The sequence below is a fragment of the Mobula birostris genome, chromosome 4 (assembly GCF_030028105.1).
Source record: "Mobula birostris isolate sMobBir1 chromosome 4, sMobBir1.hap1, whole genome shotgun sequence".
In the NCBI taxonomy this organism is placed as follows: Eukaryota; Metazoa; Chordata; class Chondrichthyes; order Myliobatiformes; family Myliobatidae; genus Mobula; species Mobula birostris.
In genome coordinates, this window is record NC_092373.1 from 170,837,637 (window position 1) to 170,859,496 (window position 21,860).

General features: G+C 41.1%; 1 protein-coding gene across 3 annotated transcripts in view; it reads right to left on the reverse strand.

Annotated features, from left to right (window-relative positions):
* The window catches only part of LOC140196741 (netrin receptor UNC5C-like), a 376,998-nt gene that overhangs the window by 79,507 nt on the left and 275,631 nt on the right, over positions 1 to 21,860 (reverse strand). For all 3 annotated transcript variants that reach the window (XM_072256459.1, XM_072256460.1, XM_072256458.1), the window contains exons 3-4: positions 10,028 to 10,171; positions 6,915 to 7,018 (exon numbers count right to left, since the gene is read on the reverse strand). In XM_072256459.1, coding sequence (XP_072112560.1) covers positions 6,915 to 7,018; positions 10,028 to 10,171 — 248 coding nt within the window. The remainder of the gene's footprint in view (positions 1 to 6,914; positions 7,019 to 10,027; positions 10,172 to 21,860) is intronic.

Genomic DNA, 21,860 nt, shown 5'->3' on the forward strand with positions numbered 1-21,860 from the left:
ATGAGTTGGGGAAACATTAAAGCTGTACATAATACTCCAAGTGCAGCCATGTCAACATCTTATATAACCGCATATTAGTTTTTGTTTGTCGTTGTCACAGGTTTGTCTATGAGATCTTGCTCCAACACAATTTATTTATTTAACTTTATGGATACAGAGTGGCCCATCGAGCCGCACCACTTAGCCACCCACTGATTTAACTTTAGCCTAATCACCGGGCAATCTACAATGACCAGTTAACCTACTAACCGGTACACCTTTGGACAGTGGGAGGAAGTTGGGACACATGGAGGAAACCCACGCACGCACGGGAAAAACATACAAACTTTTTTACAGAGGCCTTGAACTCCAAACACCAACAACCTGAGCTGTAATCGTATCATGCTGACCGCTAAGCTACTGTGGCGCCTACATTTTCATCATTGCAATATCTGCTTTCCTAGAGCACTTCAGTGGTTATAAAGACTGAGAAGAGAGCGGAAAGCATTACTGAAATATGAGGGCTGGCTTTCTTTTATAATACCTTTGCAGAAGCATATTTGAAACTGCTTGTGAGAATGCAGCCGACATAATCAAGGATCCCTCCCACCCCAGTCATTCTCTCTTCTCCCCCTTCCCATGTGGCAGAAGATACAAAAACGTAAATATTACCACCATGGTCAAGGACGGCTTCTCTCCTGCTGTTTTAAAACTCTTGAACCGACCTCTTGTACGATAAAGATGAGCTCCTGATCTCTCAGTATAGCATATTATGGTCCTTGCACTTTATTTGTCGACCTGCACTGTACTTTGTAATTGTAGCACTTAATTCTGTATTCTGTTATCGTTTTTCCTTTTGTAGCACCTCAACATATGGAATGATCTGTCTGGATGGTCAAAGCTTTTCATTGTATCTCAGTTCATGTGGTAATAATAAACCAATTATCAATTAGCAAATGGTGCATAATTGGCTATGAGAAAGTCTCACTCCCTGTAACTCTTGTCTTGGCTTTCTGGGCATGGCATCCAATTCTGAATGCCTCGCATGCCTGCTTGCAAATCTCCTTGAAAGCAATTGCCAAATCAAGTTATCGATTGTCAGAGTTGCCTCCTAATAATTTGATTTAGTGCATGAATTAATGCACTGTATAGGGTAATGGCAGTCTACACCTCAGTGCAAATCAGACAATTATCTTCAAAGGTTAAGATTAAACATTTCCAGCTGCACTGATTGGAATCAGTGGAGGCTACAGTAAAGAAGTGTTTCCAGTTTGAATATGAAGAAAAATTGGCATTATGAGTTGTTAATAATTCAACCCATGAAGCACTGTGCATCACTTAAATCTGAACACCTGGGTGTTGAACAAACAACTGTTATTTATTCAATGAAGAAAGGATAATGGCCTTTAATATTTTAGTGATATGCAGATCTGCATAGGAAAAGGCACAACATGTCTGAGGTTAAGGCGCAGATAGTGTTTAATAATTAAAGAAGGCTGGGCTTTCATATGTAAAAACAGAAATCCATGCCTATACCAAAACAACACAATCAATCTTGCCCCTCAGTTCTAAAAATACTCCCTCGTAATACTTATTGCAGCTCAAAAAGCCTGCCTGTTTCATAGCAGCATTTGTGGTCTGCACTTTGCATTGATCCACAGAGTCGCGGTCTGCTGCAGCAAGATATTGAAAATTATGTAAAAGTTATCGACAGGTACGTGTCTGTTCTAAATTTACAAGCTCATGGCTGACTCCTTTACCTCAGGGAAGAAAAAAGTTGACTGGTCACAGTCTTTTCTCTAGTGTAGGGAATCCAAAACTAGAGGGCATAGGGTTAAAATATATTTTTGCATAGTAGGGGAATTAAGGGCTATGTGGAAAAGGCAAGTAGGTGGAGATGAGTCCATGGCCAGATCAGCCATGATCATATTGAATGGGAGCAGGCTCGACAGGCCAGATAGCCTCCTCCTGCTCCCATTTATGTGTTCTTAAAATTTTGAATTAACCTATTAATGCTATTAAATTGGAAAGGATGCAGAAAAGATTTACAAAGTTGAGAAAATCTACAGATGCTGGAAATCCAAGCAACAGCCTAGCCTGCTAGTTCCTCCAGCATTTTGTGTGTGTTGTGAAGATTTACAAAGTTGTTCCCAGGACTGGAAGGCCTGAATTGTAAGGAGAGGCTGGATGGACTGGGACATTTTTTCTGAACCGACCTCTTGTATGACCACTTTATCATACAAGAGGTTGGTTCAAGAGTTTTACAACAGCAGGAGAGAAGCTGTCCTTGACCGTGGTGGTACTGTTCACGTTCTTGTATCTTCTGGAGTGTAGGAAGCTGAGAGGTGACCTCATAGAGGTTCATAATATCACCAGGGTCGTAGATAAGCTGACTGGTCATGATCTTTTCCCTGGTGCAGGGGGTCCAAAACTAGAAGGTATAGGTTTAAAGTGAGAGAGGAAAGATTTATAGAACAATACAGCCTAGATGCAGACCCTTCAGCTCAACAAATCCATGCCAACAATGGTGCCCAACCATCTAATCCTAAATTCCTGTGTTCAGCCCATATCCTTCTAAGACTTGCCCCTGCGTGTACTTATCCCTAAACTTAGATAATACTATTATACAATCTGTGTGCTCTGCCACGGACTGTGGTGGAGGCCAAGTCCGTGGGTATATTCAAAGTGGAAGTTGATAGATTCCTGATTGGTTGGGACATCAAGGGATATGGTGAGAGGGCTGGTGTATCGGGTTGAATGGGGTCCGAGATCAGCCATGATGAAATGATGGAGCAGACTCGATAGGCTGAATGGCCTTATTCTCCTTCTATAACTCAAGGTCTTATGGTCTTATACCTGCCTTAACCAATTACTGAGGCAGTTCCTTCCATATACTCAGCACTCTTTTAAATCTTTCCTCTCTCACTCTAAATCGTGCCCCCAGTCCTGGACTTCCTTATCCTGGGGAAAAGACTGCTGCTATCCACCTTTTCCATGCCCATCATGTTTTTATAAACCTCTTTTCTAAAGAACTAGCCTGGAAAACATTTCCCTACAACAAAGCCTTCCAGTCTTGGAAAAATCCTTTAAAATCTTTTCAGCACCCTTTCCAGTTTAACCAATATGCCTCTCTGGTTTGATTTCTCAAAATGCATCACCTCACACTTATCTGTATTGTAGTCCATCTATCACTCCTGAGCTTAATCAATTAATTGGTCAAGATACTCTTACTTCCCTGATCAAGATACTCCTGTAATCTATGATCCCACTTTAACTATCAAAAACACCTCCTAGTTTCGTGTCATCCACAAATTTACTGATGAAGAGTAACACATACAGAATGCTGGAGGAACTCAGCAGGTCAGGCAGCATTGATGAAGAGGAATAAATAGCTGATGTTTCGGACTGGGAAGACTCATCAAGACTGGAAAGGAAGGGGAAAGAAGCCCGAATAACAAGGTGGGGGGAGAGGAAGTACAAGCTAGAAAGTGATAGGTGAAGCCAGGTGGGAGGAGGAGGGGGGTGAATTAAAAAGCTGGGAGGTGATTGATGGAAAAAGTAAAGGGCTGGAGAAGAAGGAATCTGATAGGAGAGGAGATTAGAATCATGGGAAAAGGGAAGGAGTAGGAGTGCCAGTGGGAGGTGATAGGCAGGAGATGAGAAGAGAAGAGTTAGGAAGGAAGCAAGAGTAGGGAATGGAAGAGTGGGGAGTGGAAGAAGAGGGAGGAGGTGAATGGACAGGTGTGGCACCTCTTCCGCCTGCAGGGGGAAGTGCCAAGAGGGGTGAATTGACAAGGGAATCGCGGCGACAGCGATCCCAGCAGAAATCAGAGAGTGGGGTAGAGGTGAAAGTGTGCTTGGTGATAGAATCCTGTTGTAGATGGTGTAAGTTACAGAGAGTGATTTGCCAGATGCAGAGGTTCATGGGGTGGTAGGTAAAGATAAGAAGAACTCTATCCCTGTTAGGATGGCAGGAAGATGGGATGAGGGCAGATGCCCAGGGTGAGGGTAGCATCAGTGGTGTAGAAAGAGAAACCCATTTTTTGAAGAAGGAAAACATCTCTGATATCCTGGAAAGGAAAGCCTAATCTTGGGAACAGGAATGTTGGAGACGAAGGAACTGAGAAAAAGGAATAGCGGTTTTACGGGTGACAGGGTGGGAAGAAGTTGACAGATGTGAGAGTCAATTAGTTTATAAAAGGTATCAGTAGACAATTTGTCCCTAGAGATGGAGACAGAGATTGAGAGAGGAGAGAGAGGTGTTGGAAATAGATCAAGTAAATATAAGGGTAGAATCAAAATTGGAGTCAAAGTTAACAAAATTGTCAAGCTCAGCATGGATGCAGTAAACAGCACCACGCAGCTGTCAATATGGTGCAGAAAAAATTGGGAAGCATTATCGGAGAAAACTTGGACCATGGACTGTTCCACGTAGCCAACGAAAAGGTACGCATAGCTGGGGCCGTGGCCACACCTTGCATTTGGAGAAAGTGGGAGATGCTAAAAGTGAAATTGTTGATCGTGAGTACCAGTTCTTCCAGATGGAGGAGGATGGTGTTGGTAGAGAACTGATAGTGTCTGTTGAGAAAGAAGCAGGGCGCTATAATGCTTTCTTGTTTTGGGGATAGAAGTGTATGAAGACTGAACATCCATGGTGAAAACTGGGTGATTGGAGCCAGGGAATTGAAAGCTGTTGAAGAGATCAAGAGCATGTGAAGTGTTGTGGATGTAGGTGGGAAAGGAACGAAACAAGGGGGATAAAATGGAGTCGAGGTATGCAGGGACGAGTTATAACTTGTGTTTATAACTTACTGATCAAACCTTATATGTTCACATTCAAATCAATTATCTGAAAAACAGGAAGATGGATATATTTGGGACCAAGTGTGGGCAAATGTGGATGACCTCAGTTAGATAACTTGATTGGCATGGGTGAGCTGGACAAAGCACCTGTTTTCCCTGTTCCATAATTCAATGACCCGATAAACCATCATCAATTAATATTTCCAAACTCTTTGTAGAACTGCTCCTGAGTCCCTGGCTGTTGACCCTATCATCTGGTTCCAGATTTTTCAAACAATTTCCCTCTAACTACCCTCAATATCTTGGAAATCTCAATCAAGTCACTCCTTTAATCTTCTAGATCTCAAGGAATGCAACTCGTGTGGAATCTCATGTTGTAATTTAACGCTTAGTGTTTAGGTATTATTCTGGTAAATCTACACTGCACTCCTCCAAGGGATTTTTAATACTCTTGTTTATTGCTCTACCAGTTGCTAACCTAGGATTATCCAAGTTCCCAAAATCATGATTTCCACTCTGTAGAAGGACAAAGGAAGCAGGTGGGTGTAGGGTGTGTCACTGACATGTTCCTCTTCATAACTTGGAAATATATCACTGTTCCTTCATCACGTCTGGATCTAAATCCTGGAATTTCCTGTCTGACATTGCTGGGGGATAATGTTCACTTCCCAAACTGCAGCTACAGCACTAGCTCAAAGAACAGCTGCTTCCCTTCAACATTTGCTTCTTGAACCAAACTGGACAAGCCTAATCACAACCTTAGTATAGCACTATAATGGACTTACTTTGTTCTAATTGTGTTCTATCTTGTATAATCTTATATACTTTATGTTTATCTTTTGAATGATCTGTCTCTGATGCACTGTGTCTGTGATGCTGCTGCAACTAAGTTTTTCATTGCACCTGTTCATACATGTACTTGTGCATATGACAGTAAACTTGACTGGTTTTAACTTGATGTTTCAAGAAGGAGGCTGCCTAACAGCTTCTGGAGGGTAACAGATTAGTGGTCATTAATATAAGCTTTGACAGGGACATTCACACCTGAGAGTTAATTAAAAACACAGTGGATTAGCAATTCTTCCTCTGTTCTGCTTGATGAAGGCATGGAATATAAATACGTGCACAATAAACCCCACTTCTGAAATCTGGATCTCTTGAAGTTAAGTGCATTTTTCATTTAACGCATGCAGCTGAGGGTAATTTCCTATGAGTTTGAAGGCAGCAGTTTGACTTGTTGATTCTGTAATTATTGCAATGTTTTCTCAGACTCAATTTTCAGACATGTCACTCTCAAATGCATTCTAGCAGAGAGTTACTGAATGAGTATTTTCAAAACTTTTGTTGAATATGGGATCACTTCCCTGTTCTTCAATAACTTCTTTGGGAAGTCCAGTGCTCAGAATTCCAATACGTTGTTCCAGATTCTACTGTCTCTTGTGCCTCCATGATGTCACCGCATTGCGTCAGACAGAGGAAACCAGAGCACCTGGTGGAACCCCATGTGGTAATAGGGAGAACACACAAACCACATGGGTAGTGCTAAAGTTCAGGATTAAACTTGGGTTGCTGGAGACATGAGGCAGTGGGTCTACCAGCTCTGACACTGTTGCGTCCAGTATAGAAAATACATTTGCCTTTGGCTTCTGCATCTCAGCAGCAATGTGGAGGGGGTCACACAATGCTAATGGTGTGAAAATGTAGTGGTCCTGGGGTTTTGTTGGAATGTGGTTAGGGGATCTTGGAGATAGCAATTAGGTTGGCAAGCTCACTTTTCCTAAAGAGCCTGCAGAATCTTGGCATGGTCAAAACCTTCCCAACATATATGGCCCTTAAGTTTTCAGTAGGATAACCTGTGCCTCAAAGGAGCCCCACAGAGAACAGCCAGAACATATTCTCAGCTGGATTTCTTAATTGACTGAACAGAATTCTTCAACTGAATTTGAATCCATTAATCTTTCCCAATCAACCTCTATTGCCAGAAGCACGGAGTAACTAATGTATTACAACTCATTAATCATATCATGTTGTATTTGTTTAATGTTATGGCTTCCCATTAACCTTGGAGCGGATCCAGTTCAGGGTGGTTGATGAACCAATTATAGATGGAGGAAGTTGTGACAGGCACTCACCTCAGCCAATGGGATACCTTCAGGGGGACGGCACTGAAGAAGCACCTCTTGCTCCATTGATACCTCTTTGCCTAATGGTTCCTGTTCAAAGGTCTTCCGCAGATCTGGACAACAGATTAGACAGGTTTTTAATCTCTGGCCTGCTGAAATAATTGAAAACAGATGGAAAAGCTGCACTGATATGACTTGGATATAGAAAAAGGCAGAATGTGCAGAATGTTGGGCCTATCTTGCCTTTATGGGCTGAGATGGCAGTGAAGAAGATTATCAAAGTCGAATGGTAAAGGTTATCTTAAAACTGCAGTGAAAAAACGGCGAAGGAGCTTATCAAAAATTGTAGGGGGATGTTGATCAGCTAAATTGAACACTTCAGCTAAAAGTGAGCTGTTGCATTTCTGGAAGTTAAATCAATGTAGGACAATCGCAGTGAATGGTAGTGTTGTAGAACTGAGGCATCTTGGAGTTCAGGTATATGGTTCCCTGATAGTGGAATCATGGCTATTCAGGGTAGTGAAGAAGGTTTTTGGCACGCTGGCCTTTGTCAATCAGGATACTGAATATAGAATTTGAAAGGTTAGTATACAGTTGTGCAAATCAATGGTGATGCTGCACTTTGAGTATTTTGTTATAAGAGGGATATTATTAATCTGGAAAGAGGGCAGAAAAGATTTACGAGATTGTTACCAAGACTCCAGGGACTGAGTTATAGGGAGGGGCTGCGTAGGCCAGTATTTAATTCCTTTTGAGCATATGAGACTGAGAGGTGATCAAATAGAGATATTAAAATCATGGGGGGCATAGCATAGACAGGGTGAGCGCACACAGTCTTATTCTCAGGGTTAGAGAATCAAGAACTAAAGGGTTTATTGTGAGTGGAAAAAGATTTAATAAGAACTTGAGGGGAACTTCTTTTTTACACAAAGGTAGGTATGTATGTGGAATGAGCTGTCAGAAGTGGTTGAGGCTGGTACAATACCATTTTTAAAAAGGCAGTTGGAAAGTTACATGGTCAAGAAATGTTTAGAAAATTATGAGCCGGATAAACTCAAATAGGACTAGCTTGGATTATCTGGGCTGAAGGGTTCTCTGACTCTATGGCACGTACATGAGTTCAAAGAATGCACTGTTCCAGAGACTGCAAAATAAATTTCTTGGCTTCTGCACCTCCGCAGAACAGTGCTGTGTTTCAGATGAGATTGGAACTAACACCATCTGCTATCACCGGTGGAAGTAAAGATCTCTCGACAATTAGCCCAGGGGCAACTAGGACATGGAGTTGTGAACTAATTTAGCACAGAAACAGGCCCTTCAGCCCACAATGTCCATGCTGCCTGTTAAACCTATTTACGCTAATCCCATTAATGTACATGAAATTCATAGCTTTCTATGATTTGGGGATTCAAGTACTTGTTAAATACAAGAGCTTCTTAAATGTGATGTGAGTATCTGTTTCCACCACCTATTAGGGATGGACAAAAAATGGCAACATTGCCAACATTGCCCCCATCTTATGAATAAATAAATAGCAAACTTGTTTTCATACAGGGGTAGGAATATTGGGAGTTACGCCTTTTCTAACCATTACTTATTGACTTTGGGTTTGACAGAGAAAATGGAATTTCTAAAAGCTGAGGAGAGACTGAGTTTATTTTAAATAAAATGGACATATAAAATATCAAATAAGCCAAGTAACGGTGAGGCAGCTTTACTGGCTACAGCCCATTACTTTGGAAGTGTGGTTTGAATCTTACCAGGGTTGTCTGTTGAAGAACCTAACCCAAAATGGGGGAAACATGGCTTTGGAATGTCACAAACAACAGGCTATTCCTGGGTTACAAATAGGTTCCATTTTAACAAATATTTATAAGTTGATTCTGTCCAGACAAAGTCAAGTTTATTGTTCTATGCACAATTACTTGTACGCATTGGTGTGATGAAAAACATACTTGTAGCAACATCACCAACATACAGCATAAGAAAAACAAATTTCACAAGAGAAACATAGATTAAACAAAATTATAGAGGAAAGAGGAAAAAAAAGTCCATGTAGTGCAAAGTAGTCATGGCATTCCTATACAGGGGCATTGATTAGGGTCTATAGAGTCATACAGCACAGAAACTAGTCCACACTGACCATCAGGCACCCATTTACACAAATCCTACACTAATCTGATTTTATTTTCCCAAATTCCTATTACCTGCCCCCAGATTCTACCACTCACCTACATACAAGGGGCAACTTACTGTGGCCATTTACAGTAATCTGCTATCCTGCACGGTCTTTAGGATGTGGGAGGTTACCAAAGCATTTGGAGGAAACCCACGCAGTTACAGGAGAATGTGGAAACTCCACACAGACAGCACCAGAGGTCAGGATTGAACACGAGTTTCTCTGCGACAACAGCTCTATAGTTTGCACTACTGGGCTGCTTCGTGTATGTGTATGCATTAGAAGGAATCTGATAAACCATAGGCTTCCAATGGACTCGGGCTTATTGTAAACTAATACCCATTAAATTACTAGCTTTTAACATAATTTAATGATATGGATACCAACTCTTCACAACTGGAATAAAGACCATTGCTGGAGAAGAATTAAAAGTATTAAAATATTTAGTGTCCTTTATGAATGATTTTTAACATCTCTGCTTACTGGCCCACTCGAGTTTAGAAGAATGAGAAGTGAACATATCAAAACACATAAAATATTTCCAAGTGTTTCAGGGTTGATGTAGTTGATAATCTCACTGGCTGGGGTGTCTAGAGACAAAATAAAGGGCCGGCTGGTCAGGGTGGAAATGAGGACAAATGTTTTCACTTGAAGGGTAATCAATATTTGAAATTCATGATCCTGAAGATTATTATTGCACATTTATGGAAAGCATAAAGGACAGAGGATGGTAGACCATGAAGGAAATTGAGGGAAATGAGTGCAGGAGAGTGGTAGAGACCAGCTTTGTTTTTAATTCTCTTCTGCTTCAATTTGTTGGGGAGCATGGGACAGCATTAGTGCTTGTGACACCTAGCCGGTTAGTTGGACAGAGAAGGTCATTCCTGGGCCTTTCTTCCTAAAGTGTAGAAACTAGTTTCCAATTCTTTGCAGCAACACTTACATGCAATCCGGACGTAGGACTTGTGACTCTTGGTGGTTCCAGAAGAACTCCATGCAACACACTGGCACCAGTAATCCTCCGGCCCAAAGAGTTCCTCCACCTGCTGCCGAGAGATCTCGATGCTTACTTCTTTCACAATAAGCCCTGTTGGTCACAAGAAAGCATTGAAATTGTTAACCTCACTTCATATCTGCAACAGAGTGATAGCCTGTTGGGACTGTCAGAATGAAGTAGACCTTGGAAACACTTCAATAGTCATTTAGCAATCTTTGAATTTGGACTGAGATGGCTCCTCGATACAGAACTGGAGGAGGTCGGCAGATTTAATTGTAATTCTCAAGTGGGAACTAACTGGGTAAACATCTAAAAATTCTGAGGATACATGATGGGGAGAGGTAGGCAGAGAAGATATTTCTTTTTCTTTATATTTATTTATTTTATTTAGTAGTACAGCACAGTACAGGTCCTTCTGGCCCAATGAGCCTGTGGTGCCTAATTAGACCCAGGTGACCAATTAATTTACTAACTGTACGTCTTTGGAATGTAGGAGGAAACTCTCTCGGTCACGGGGAGATTGATAAACTCTGCTCAGACAACGGGGAATTGAACTTGGATCACTGACACTATAATAGCATCATGCTAGCTGCTGCATTTCCATGCTGTCTCAAGGACAATCGATGGGCATAATTCACGGACATTTTCTAGTTTGGGGACAAAGTAGCTAAAATGCTTTACATTTGAAACATTATGACTGTTGTACACATCAATTTATTTTGGATATTTGAGATTTAACCTTGATTATTTGTAATATAACACCTAATATAGCCTGTTCTTGTGGAGAATTACAGAATTGGAGGTCACTGTAAAAAAATGAGCGATAACTCAGTTGACAGGGATGAGTTAAAATATTTTCATATTGACAGTCACAAATCTTTGGAGCTCTCTTCCTTAAATGGCAAAGGAAGCAGATACTTTGAGTATTCTTAGGCCAGGAGTAGAGAGATTCTTTTCAAGCAAAGAGGTCAGAGCTTACAGACTGTAGGTGCGAATATGGAGATGAGTCACAGAGGAATGGATGCATGGATTCAGGCCTTCAGCCCAACCAATCCATGCCGACCATGTTGCCCAATTTCCTGCTTTTGGCCCATATTCCTCCAGGCCTTTCCACTCCACATACCTATTCAAGTGTATTTTAAATGATATATTGTACCTACCACAATTACAATACTTCCACTAGCAGCTCATTCCATATATTCATCATGCCCTGTGTGAAAATGTTGCCTATCAGCTCCTTTTAAAATTTTCCCCTCTCATCCTAACTCTACACCTCCTAGGTTTGGATTCCTCTACACAGGGGTAAAAGACTGTAAACATCCACCTTATCCATGCCTCTCTTAATTTTAAGCTCTTATAAAAGTTAACCCCTCATACTCCTATGTTCCAAGGAATAAAGACCAAGGCTGGCTCCCTATAACTCAGACCCCATAATCTTGGCAGCATCCATGCAAATCTTTCCTGCACTCTTTTCACTCTAACCACATTGTTCCTAAAACAGGGTGACCAAAACTATACACAGTACAAGTATGGCCTCACCAGCAGCTTATAAATCTGTAACCTAAGGTCCCAACTCCGATACTCAGTACCCTGATTGTTGAAGGCCAGTGTGCTAAACCACCTTTTTCAGCAGCCTGTCTACCTGTGACACTGTTTTCAGACATCTATGCACTTGTACACCTAGGTCTCGCTGTTCCATTACTCTCCCTGATGCCTACATTATGAATTACAAGTTCAGGTTATAAGTCGTACTCTGGCTTGGCTTTCAAAAACGCATCACCTCACACTTAACTCTATTGAAATCCATCTGCCACTCCTCAGACCTGTTCCCTAACTGATGAAGATCACCTTTGTTATGTTTTGTAGCTTCAAAACATTAAATTAATTGAAGGAAACTTATAGGAGTCCAAAAACACAAGTGTAGTTTGAATTTACTTTAGGCAAGAAGCGCACGTATCACATGGTAGTGTGATGTCATATGCAATTAACATATTTTTACATATAACCCATGATCAATTATTTAAACAAACAAGATTGCTTAATGAAATCAATACATACACAGGATTATCCAAATATAACTGAAATATTATATATACAACCAGCCTGTAATTTTCTTCACTATCAACAACACCTCTTAATTTTGTGTTATCTACATGAAGTTGCAATCAGACGGCTGTGATCTATTAAATGGCTTGATGGACAGAATGGTCTACCCGTTCCTTAATTCATACATCCATTGATGTGTATGTCATAGAGTAATAACACAGAAAAAGACCCTTCAGCCCATTTAGTTTGTGCTGAACAATTTAAACTGCCTACTCCCATCAACCTGCACCTGGATTCCTCCATACCCCTACCATCCATGTACCTATCCAAACTTCTATTAACTGTTAAAATTGAGCTTGCATGCATCACTTGCGTTGGCAGCTCATACCACATTCTCACCACACTCTCACCACCCTGTGAATGAAGATGTTTCTCCTCATTTTCCCCTTAAACTTTTCACCTTTCAGACTTAACGTATGGCCTCAAGTTGGAAAAGGCCTGCTTGCATTTACCCTGTCTATACTCCTTATAATTTTGTACAGCTCTGTTAAACCTCCCCTCAATCTTCCATATGTAAGATAAAGTGTTTGCAGAGCATTGGAAGCTTGAGAAAGGAGGGGGAATGATCTCAGCCAGAGATGGAACAATTGAAAATGTAATGGCATTTTGAACACTCTGTAGAGCTACTACATCACAGGGCCACAAAAGCCAGGTTCAATTCTGATCTCAGGTGCTGTCTATGTGCAGTTTCCCTGTGGCCATGTGGGTTTTTCCTGGGTGCATTCTGGTTTCCTAGAACATCCCAAAAACGTGAATGTTAGTAGGTCAGATTAGGAGAATTGGTAAAGAAGTGGCAGATGGAATACAGTGTCGGGAAGGTATGGTCATGCACTTTGATAGAAGGAAAAAAAGGCATAGATCATATTTTAAGTGAAGAGAAAATTCAAAACTCCAAGGTGCGAAGGGACTTGAGAGACCTCATGCAGGATTCCTTAAACATTAATTTGCAGACTGAGTTGGTGGTGAGGAGGGCAAATGCAATGTTAGCATTTATTTTGAGAGGAGGCAGAATGAAAAAAACCAGGACGTTATGCTGAGGCTTTATAAGGCATGGTGTGGTGTGTGGCCAAGTGGTTAGGGCATTGGACTAGTGATCTGAAGGTCGTGGGTTCGAGCCTCGGCCGAGGCAGCGTGTGTGTCCTTGAGCAAGGCACTTAACCACACAATGCTCCAGCCTACCCAGCTGAGAATGGGTACCAGCAAAAATGCTGGGGGTTAACCTTGCGATAGACTGGTGTGTCTCATACTCTCAGTCGCTTCACACCACAGAAACCGGCTTAAGCACCGGCCTGATGGGCCACAAGGCTCATGACAGAATTTAATCTTTAATCTTTATAAGACACTGCTGAGGCCCTCATTTGGAGTATTCTAAACCGTTTTGGGCCCCTTATTTAAGAAGGGATGTCCTAACATTGGAGAGGGTTCAGAGGAGGATCAGCAGAATGATTCCAGGTATGAAAGGCTTTTCGTATGATGAGTGATTGATGGCTCTGGGCCTTTACTCTCCAGAATTTAGAAGAATGAGGGGAGGGGGTCTCATTGAAAGTTATCAAAAGACATAGAGTGGATGTAGAGTGGATGTGGAGAGGATGTTTCCTATGGTGGGGGAGTCTCACACCAGATGGTACAGCCTCAGAATAGAGGTACGTACATTTAGAATGGAGATGAGGAGAAATTACTTTAGCCAGAGTGTGGTGAGTCTGTAGAACTCATTGCCACAGGCATCTGTGGAGGCCAGAACATTGGGTGTATTGAAGGCAGTGGTAGATAGGTTCTTGATTAGTCAGGGCATGAAAAGTTACAAAGAGAAGGCAGAAGAATGGAGTTGAGGGGGAAATGGATCAGACACGACGAGATAGCAGAGCAGACTTGATGGGCCAAATAGCCTAATTCTGCTCATGTGCTTTATGTTCTTGATAGAAGGAAGATCCATCACCTTGGTCATAGCCTGAGTAAAATTGAAATTGCTGGGAACACTCAACAGGTAAGGCAGCATCTGTGGGGGGAGAAGTAGTTACAATATTCTTAGTCAATGATTTAATTCCAATCATCAAGAAACTTTCACTCTCTTTCTCCCTCCATAGATGCTGCTTGACTGTTGGAGTATTTTCAGCAGTCTGAGATACCCACATGCTTCAAACAAGCTTGAATTTTACCTGTACCCAAGGAAAATATGGTAAATTACCTCAATGTCTATCATCCTGGAGCACTTATATCCATGGAGATTAAGTGTTTTGAGAGGTTGGTGATAAAATATATCGACTGCTGCCTGAGAAGAGATTTGGATCCTCTCCAGTACTTCTACTGTCAAAAATGGTCCACAGCAGATACCATTTCACTCAACCCTGAACCATTTGGACAGCAAAGATGCATACATCAGGATGCTCTTTATTCACTACAACTTGGCATTCAATACTATAATCCCCTCAAAGCTAATCAATAAGCTTCAAGACCTTGGCCTTAACACCTCCTTGTGCAATTGGATCTTTGATTTCCTCATTTGCAGATCTTAGTCTGTTGGGATTGGCAACAACATCTCCTCCACAATCTCTATCAACACAGATGCACCACAAGGCTGTGTGCTTATCCCTCTGCTCTACTTGCTTTACACTTATGATTGGGTGGATATACGCACAGCTCCAATGACATATTTATGTTTGCTGATGACACCATAGTCAATGGCCAAATCATAGGTGGTGACGAATCAGCATACAGGACGGAGATTGAAAATCTGGCTGAGCGGTACCACAACAACCACCTCTACTCAGTTTTAGCAAGTCCAAGGAGCTGATTATTGACTTCAGGGGGAGGAAATTGAAGGTCCATGAGTCAATCCTCATCTGGGAATCAGAGGTGGAGGGGGTCAACAAATTTAATTTTTTGTTGTTATCATGCCTTGGGCCCAGCACCCAAATGGAATTTAAGAAAGAACAACAGCACCTCCACCGAACAGTTCCTACAACCTATGGACTCTCTTTCAAAGCCTTTTCATCTCATGTTCTCGATATTTATAACTTATTTAGGGTTATATATGGTGAAATATATGTATTTTGATTATCAATTTACTTAGAATTTCAGAACTTTGAAATACATATTGCTTGGGCTTTGCACTCAGGTACCCCAAAAACCAAGCTTCCTTTAGTGTCTTCTTGCCAGGTCACACTTACAGCAACTTATAACATTGATAGTTTGAAACCTCTACAATGCAATGTTCAACGTTGTAAAGAGGTATGTCTACCTTTGTCAATTATGGGTGTATAAATAAATTCCTTTAGATGCTGCAAATCAAAAAGGCTGAGCTGGCAGTTAGTCAGGAGGCAAGGCTGTCCAGGACGTTGTTTAAGAAAATATGAACAGAGTTTCGAAAGTAAGTTGATCTAATCTTCTTAGTGCACTTGAACTGAATATCGCAGTTGCTCAGACATTTAGCCAATGTGGCAATGGTGCTGAGCTCAAGGAGCTCAATGTAGAGAGGCCTACATTGAACAGAAAATCACAAATATAGCATTTCACCTCAAAAACAGATTATGTACTTAAGAAGCAGGAGGACTGTAAGCAACTTGTCAGATTACAGGCTAACTATTCAAGGTAAAAAGTATTTTGTGTTTGACAGTGTTGAGACCAAGATTAGCAAGGGATTACAGCATTATGCAAGCATGTAGCAGCTAACGTGACTTAAATCGACTCTTGGGGCGATGTTAGGAAACTTAAACTCAGGCAAGTAGAAGAGGATTACACAGCAAAGCTTGTTGTTCAAATGTTGCCAAATGTAATTCAGGGATTTCACTGCTTCCTTTGAACATCAAGAAAACCCTTTTTTGAGTTTGCCATCCTCTTTAAATGCTAACACTGGCTTCATTCAGACAGCCTTGTCAGTTTGGCTGGGTGGTTCTTATCACTGAGCTGCCCTGTTCCTGCCCTGAGTATTGAAAAGGACCTATCACTCACCCCTGCAGAATCCCTGCAGTTTTACAAAGTCAACAGTGACCAACAGAATAATCAGCAATCAGAAACAATCTTCAGCTCCAGAGTCCCAAGACTCTTTGGGCAATATAAATGAGATGAAGATGTGTTTATAAATATTGTATGAATCTCCATTAAATTCAGTAGGGAACTGAGGAGCAGCTTCCTTCACTTAAGAGTTTGAGTGGAATGTGAGCCAGTTTTCAATGGTTCCCAGGTTTCTGTTCCTGTCAACTGTTCTTAACTCAAACAGATCGTAAGAAGTATCTGAAAGGCCTACTCCATAAGTTGAGGCTCCGCTTCAACTCCATGCTTCTGATCCTTAGTCACCCAGTTTGGAAGGGGGAGGGTTGGTTGGGAAGATCTCTGGCTGGTTTGCTCAAGGATTGAAGGTTCTGCGATGGGGGATTTGTCTTTTGAAGAAAGATTGGACAGGGTATGCTTACAAACCTCTAAGTTTAGAAAAGAGGTGATTTTGTTCTAAAGTCTAAAATTCTCTGCGGGATTTTACAGGGTTGATACTAAGAGGATGTTTCAATTGACTGGAAGACTAGGTCTGGTAGGGCAGCTCAAAAGCTGCAGAATAATGAACTGAGCTCAGTGTATCACAGGAACATCTCTCTATCAGATGTATCTACATGAGGCATCGCTTCGAGAAGGCAATATCATAGCTCCTCACCATCTGTGCCATACTATCTTTTCACAGTTATCATTGGGCAATCGGTACAGAACCTTCAGGTTCAAAAGCAGCTACTTCTCTTCAACCATTCCGTTCTTGAACTAACCTGCACAACCCTAGTCACTACCTCAGTATACCAACACTGGCCACTTGCACTACAACGGACTTTGATTATTTTTTGTTGTAATTATGTTCCTTCTTGTATAATTTTGTATAATTCATGTTTAATTTATGTTTTTCTTATGTAAGTTGTGCCAGTAAGTAAGTTTTTAATTGCAACTCTGCCAAATGTATTGGTGCTCTTGGAAAGGAGCTGATAGAGGTCCTTAAAATTTATGGATGTTGAGGGAGTAGGTATGGGGGAATCACATTCTTGGGAGAAGTAAGGATTATTGGTATCAACAGGTGCAACAATTACATCCATGAAGCTCTGATTCAGAATGGGATTACATAACAGCATCGTTAAAGCAAATTTGGCAATGAGGAGATTCGAGCATTTGATCAAACATTTTGGTCAAAGAAGCATGTTTTAAAGGAAAAAAGTCAGAAGAAGGGATTTATGGAGTCCAAGTTTTATGGATAAAGTAAGGGAAGCTGGCAATGGAGGAGCTTAAGGGGACGTGTGTGTGTGTGTGTGTGTGTGTGTGTGTGTGTGTGTGTGAGAGAGAGCAAGAGAGAGGTGGGGAGAGAGAGAGAGAGAGAGAGAGAGAGAGAGGGGGGGAGGGGGGAGAGAGAGAGAGAGAGAGAGAGAGACATATTTGCAAAACAAGAGACTGACCATCAATATATGTTTGAAGAGGGTGAACCTTTGCAAGGCATCAAGGCCCGATGGTGTATCAGGCAGGATATTTAAAATCTGGGCTGTCCAACTGGTTGGAGTGTACAAGGACATCTTCAACTTCTCACTGCTGCAGTCAGAGGTTCCTACCTGCTTCAAAGTGACATCAATCACAGTCTGGAAGCACTCACTTCTACTGTGATGAAGTGCTTTGAGACTTGGTCATGCTGAGCAAGGAGTTGGACATGCTGCAGTTTGCCTCCCAGTACAACAGGTCTACAGTGGATGCAAACTTCCTGGCTCTCCACGCAGGTTTGGAATACCTAGACAACAGCATTGAATACCATCATCCCTTCACTGCTAATAATCAAGCTGATAAACAAATCTGGACCTCCGTATCTCCCTCTGCAAATGATTGGGAGATCACAGTGTAGACTGGTAATAACATCTTCTCACTGCCAAAAAGCACAAGTGCACTTCAAGGATGCGTGCTCAATCCATTGCTCTACTCATTCTACACTCATGGCTGTGTGGCTAGGCACAGCTCAAACACCATCTATAAATTCACCGATGTCACCACAGTTGTTAGAATCTTAGATGCTGATGAAAAGGTGTATTAGCATGATTTAGATTGGCTGCCTGAGTGGTGCTGCTACAACAACCATGCACTCAACATTAATAAGCCTAAGGAATTGATTGTGGACTTCAGGAAGGGGAAGTTCAGAGAATACAAACTACATCTCACTAAGGCATCAGAGGTGAAAAGCAGAGTTAGAAGTTTGGATCAGCAGATTGTTCAAGGACTGGAAGAGTGAAGAGATTCTGAAGGTACAAAGTGAATGTGAGTATAATCTTTATTTTAATCAGAGAGGGGCCATGATATTGAATTCACCGCTTGTGGGAATAATGGAAACATAAATGGAACTGCATAGGCAATGAAATGTCTTCTATCCTTCATTTACATAGATAGAGTAGGAGTCTGCATATTTTATGCTTATTAGTATAACAGTAAAGCCGGAATTTGTTACAGCAAAAAAGCAATACGTCTAATAAAATACTACATAAAATCTATCAATAGTCATTTGAAGATTAGTGATGCAAACATTAAGTCAAAGTTCGAAGAAATTTATTATCAAAGTACATACTGTATAAGTCACCATATACACCCCTGAATCTATTTTCTTGTAGGCATTCACAGTAAACTCATGAAACACAATAGAACCAATGAAAAACTGCACCCAACAGTACAAACAACCAAATGCAAAAGACAACAAACTGTGCAAATAAAAAAAAGTAATTATAGTAATAAATAAAAAGCAATAAAAATATCAAGAGTATGAGATGAAGAGTCCTTGAAAGTGAGTCCATAGGTTGCAGGTGCCTTAGTCAATGGTGTAATGAACATTTCATGTCAATTTTTCTCATGGCTGTGACGTACGCATCTATTGCCTATTACCAGTCAATCTCTTTCCCCTGATAACACAAGAGAATGCAGATGCTGGAATCTGCACCAGTAAACAATCTGTTGAAGGAACTCAATAATGGTGGGAGGAAGGGAATGGCAGGGTTTCAACTCGCTCATCGACAATTCGTTTCCTTCTACAGATATTGATCAAACTGTTGAGTTTCTCCAGCAGATTTTTTTTTGGTCCTGCAGTTAGTCTGATTGTACCTACGCTCGCTGGTTTTAGACTCCCCTAGGAGAAAAGACTGTGACTATCTATGTCCCTCATAAATTTATAAACACCTGTAAGATTATCACTCAGGCTCTGTTGCTCCAGGGAAAACACGACACAATCTATTCAGTCTGTTCTCATAATTCATGCCCGCCATTTCCGGGAATACTCTTATGAATCTTTTCTGCAGACTCTCTAATCTAATTACATCCTTTCTAAAGTGTGGTGACTAAATCTACACACAACATTCTATGTGCCTGTAACGTGATGCCCCAAGTACTAAGTGGCTAATGCCACAGCCAATGAAGATCAGCATTCCATATGACATCTTCACCATCCTTATTTGTCACTTTCAGGAACTATGTACTTGAATCTCTGGATTTCTCTGTTCAGCAGCACTTCTTAGGGCCCTGCCATTCACTGTGCATGTTCTGTCCTGGCTTAACTTCCCTAAAATTCATCATTTGTTGAATAGTGAAGCCACTCAAGTGGTTGAATGGTCCATTCTGGCTCCTAATTCTCAAGTCAACTGGAGTCTATGGCCTGAGAAATCGCACAGTTAACATACCAATTGTTCTTATCCAGTATGTTTACTAAGAGTTCTGATGAATGGTCATCAACCTGAAACTTTAACCAGTAACCTAAAGGAGAAAGAACATACAAATTAGTATCAGGAACAGGCAAGGACCCTCAAGCCTGCTCCACTATTCAATAAAGTTGTGGCTAATCTGATCTTGCACCACCACTTTCCCCCATAACCTTTGACCAAAAATCAGTCTATTTTTGTTTTAAAAATATTAAACTAACCTAGCCTTGACACAGGAGACTGCAGATGCTGGAATCTGGAATGACACACAAGGTGCTGGAGGAATTCAACAAGTCAGGCAGCTTTGATGGAGGGAAATAGACAGTCAATTCCCAATGAAGGGCTTGAACTGTAACCCTGACTGTCCATTTTCCCCCACAGATGCTGCCTGACCCTCTGAATTCCTCTGGCATTTTTTGTGTAGCCTGCAGATTTCTTCGGGATTGGGAATTCCGAAGAGTCTTAATACTCTGAAATACAATTCCTCCTTAACTCTACCTTAAGTGGGTGACCCTCTCCTCCTTTAATCTGAAACGATGTCCCTAGATCTGGATTCTCCAGGAAAAATATTGTTTCATTATTAATCCTATCAATTCCCCTCAGAATGCTTCAATAAAATAACCTCTTTTCTCTGTTCTACTCCCTCCACGGATGTCACCTGACCTGCGAAGTAATCCAGCATTTTCTGTTTTTTATTCTTAATTATTGAGGCTTATCCCTTTCATCAAAACCTCCCAAAATCTATGCACACCAGAGAATAGAATATATATAAAAAATCTTTTCCTAGTTTGTTAGAGAAGGCCTCCTTTCTCTAGAACCCATGAGATAAACACTTCGTTTGGCTAATTCCCCTAGAGATGTATGCAAAATAAAGGTGAACTGCCAACTCCTCAATCTTAAATTGATTTATGTGTCCAATTAAGAAAAATATATCAAAGAGCAGTTAATTTTGGCTCAGAGAATAAACACAGGCTTTTTAATGATCTATGTATTCAGTATTACAAATGTGATACAGAAGCTTTGAAGCCCCACACCACCAGGGACAGCTACTATCCTTCAACCATTTGGATCTTGAGCCAACCAGCACAACAAATCACTACATTTTAGAAACACTTCGACCACTTTAATCACTCTACACTAATCCCAGGATTTTTTTGTTCTAATTGTGTTCTTTCTTTTAAAAACTGTGTATAATTCCTGATAAACGGTCTCAGCCCAAAACGTCGACTGTTTACCCTTTTCCACAGCTGCTACCTAGCCTGCTGAGTTCTTCCAGCACTTTATGTGTGTTGCCTTGGATTTCCAGCATCTGCGGATTTTCTTGTGTTTATAATTTATGTTTTGTTGTTAACGTTGCTTATATGAAGCAATGTACCTGCGATGCTGCTATGAGTTAGTTTATCATTGAACCTATCCATACTGTACATGCACTTGCACATATGATAATAAACTTGACTTTGACCTTGACTAAATAAACTAAAACTTGGGTGCTGGTTGAAAAAAATACTTTGTTTACTCACTAGTTTCAAGATCTGTGCATGACAAGCCAGTTTCAGCATTTGCTGCCCATCTCTAATTGTCCTTGAACTGACAGCACTTAAAAATTCAGCCTCAGTAATAGTTTGTGTAATTACAAATAGTCCAAGCCAGGTAAGGGCGGGAGCTTTTGGCGTCTGGATTTCAAACCATGGATTTACCTGACATGTTGCTAGTTCCACAGACAACATTGCTGAGACCGGTCTTGTGGTTGAAGTTTTTAATAATTACTGTAGTTCCTTTTTAGTTCTGGGTTGTTAGCTGATACCAAGAAAGCCAGGGTATGACTTCAATACCTTTCTTAGATAAATAAAGATAATTGCTGCATCAAGGCTAAAGCTCTTTCAGCTCAGAATCAGAAAAATACTGCCAGTTTGTGAATGTTACTGGGACCACTGTGCACATGGCTTTGGGTCTGACAACCTCTCCTTTTCGTAGTTCAGTCCAGCCAAAAA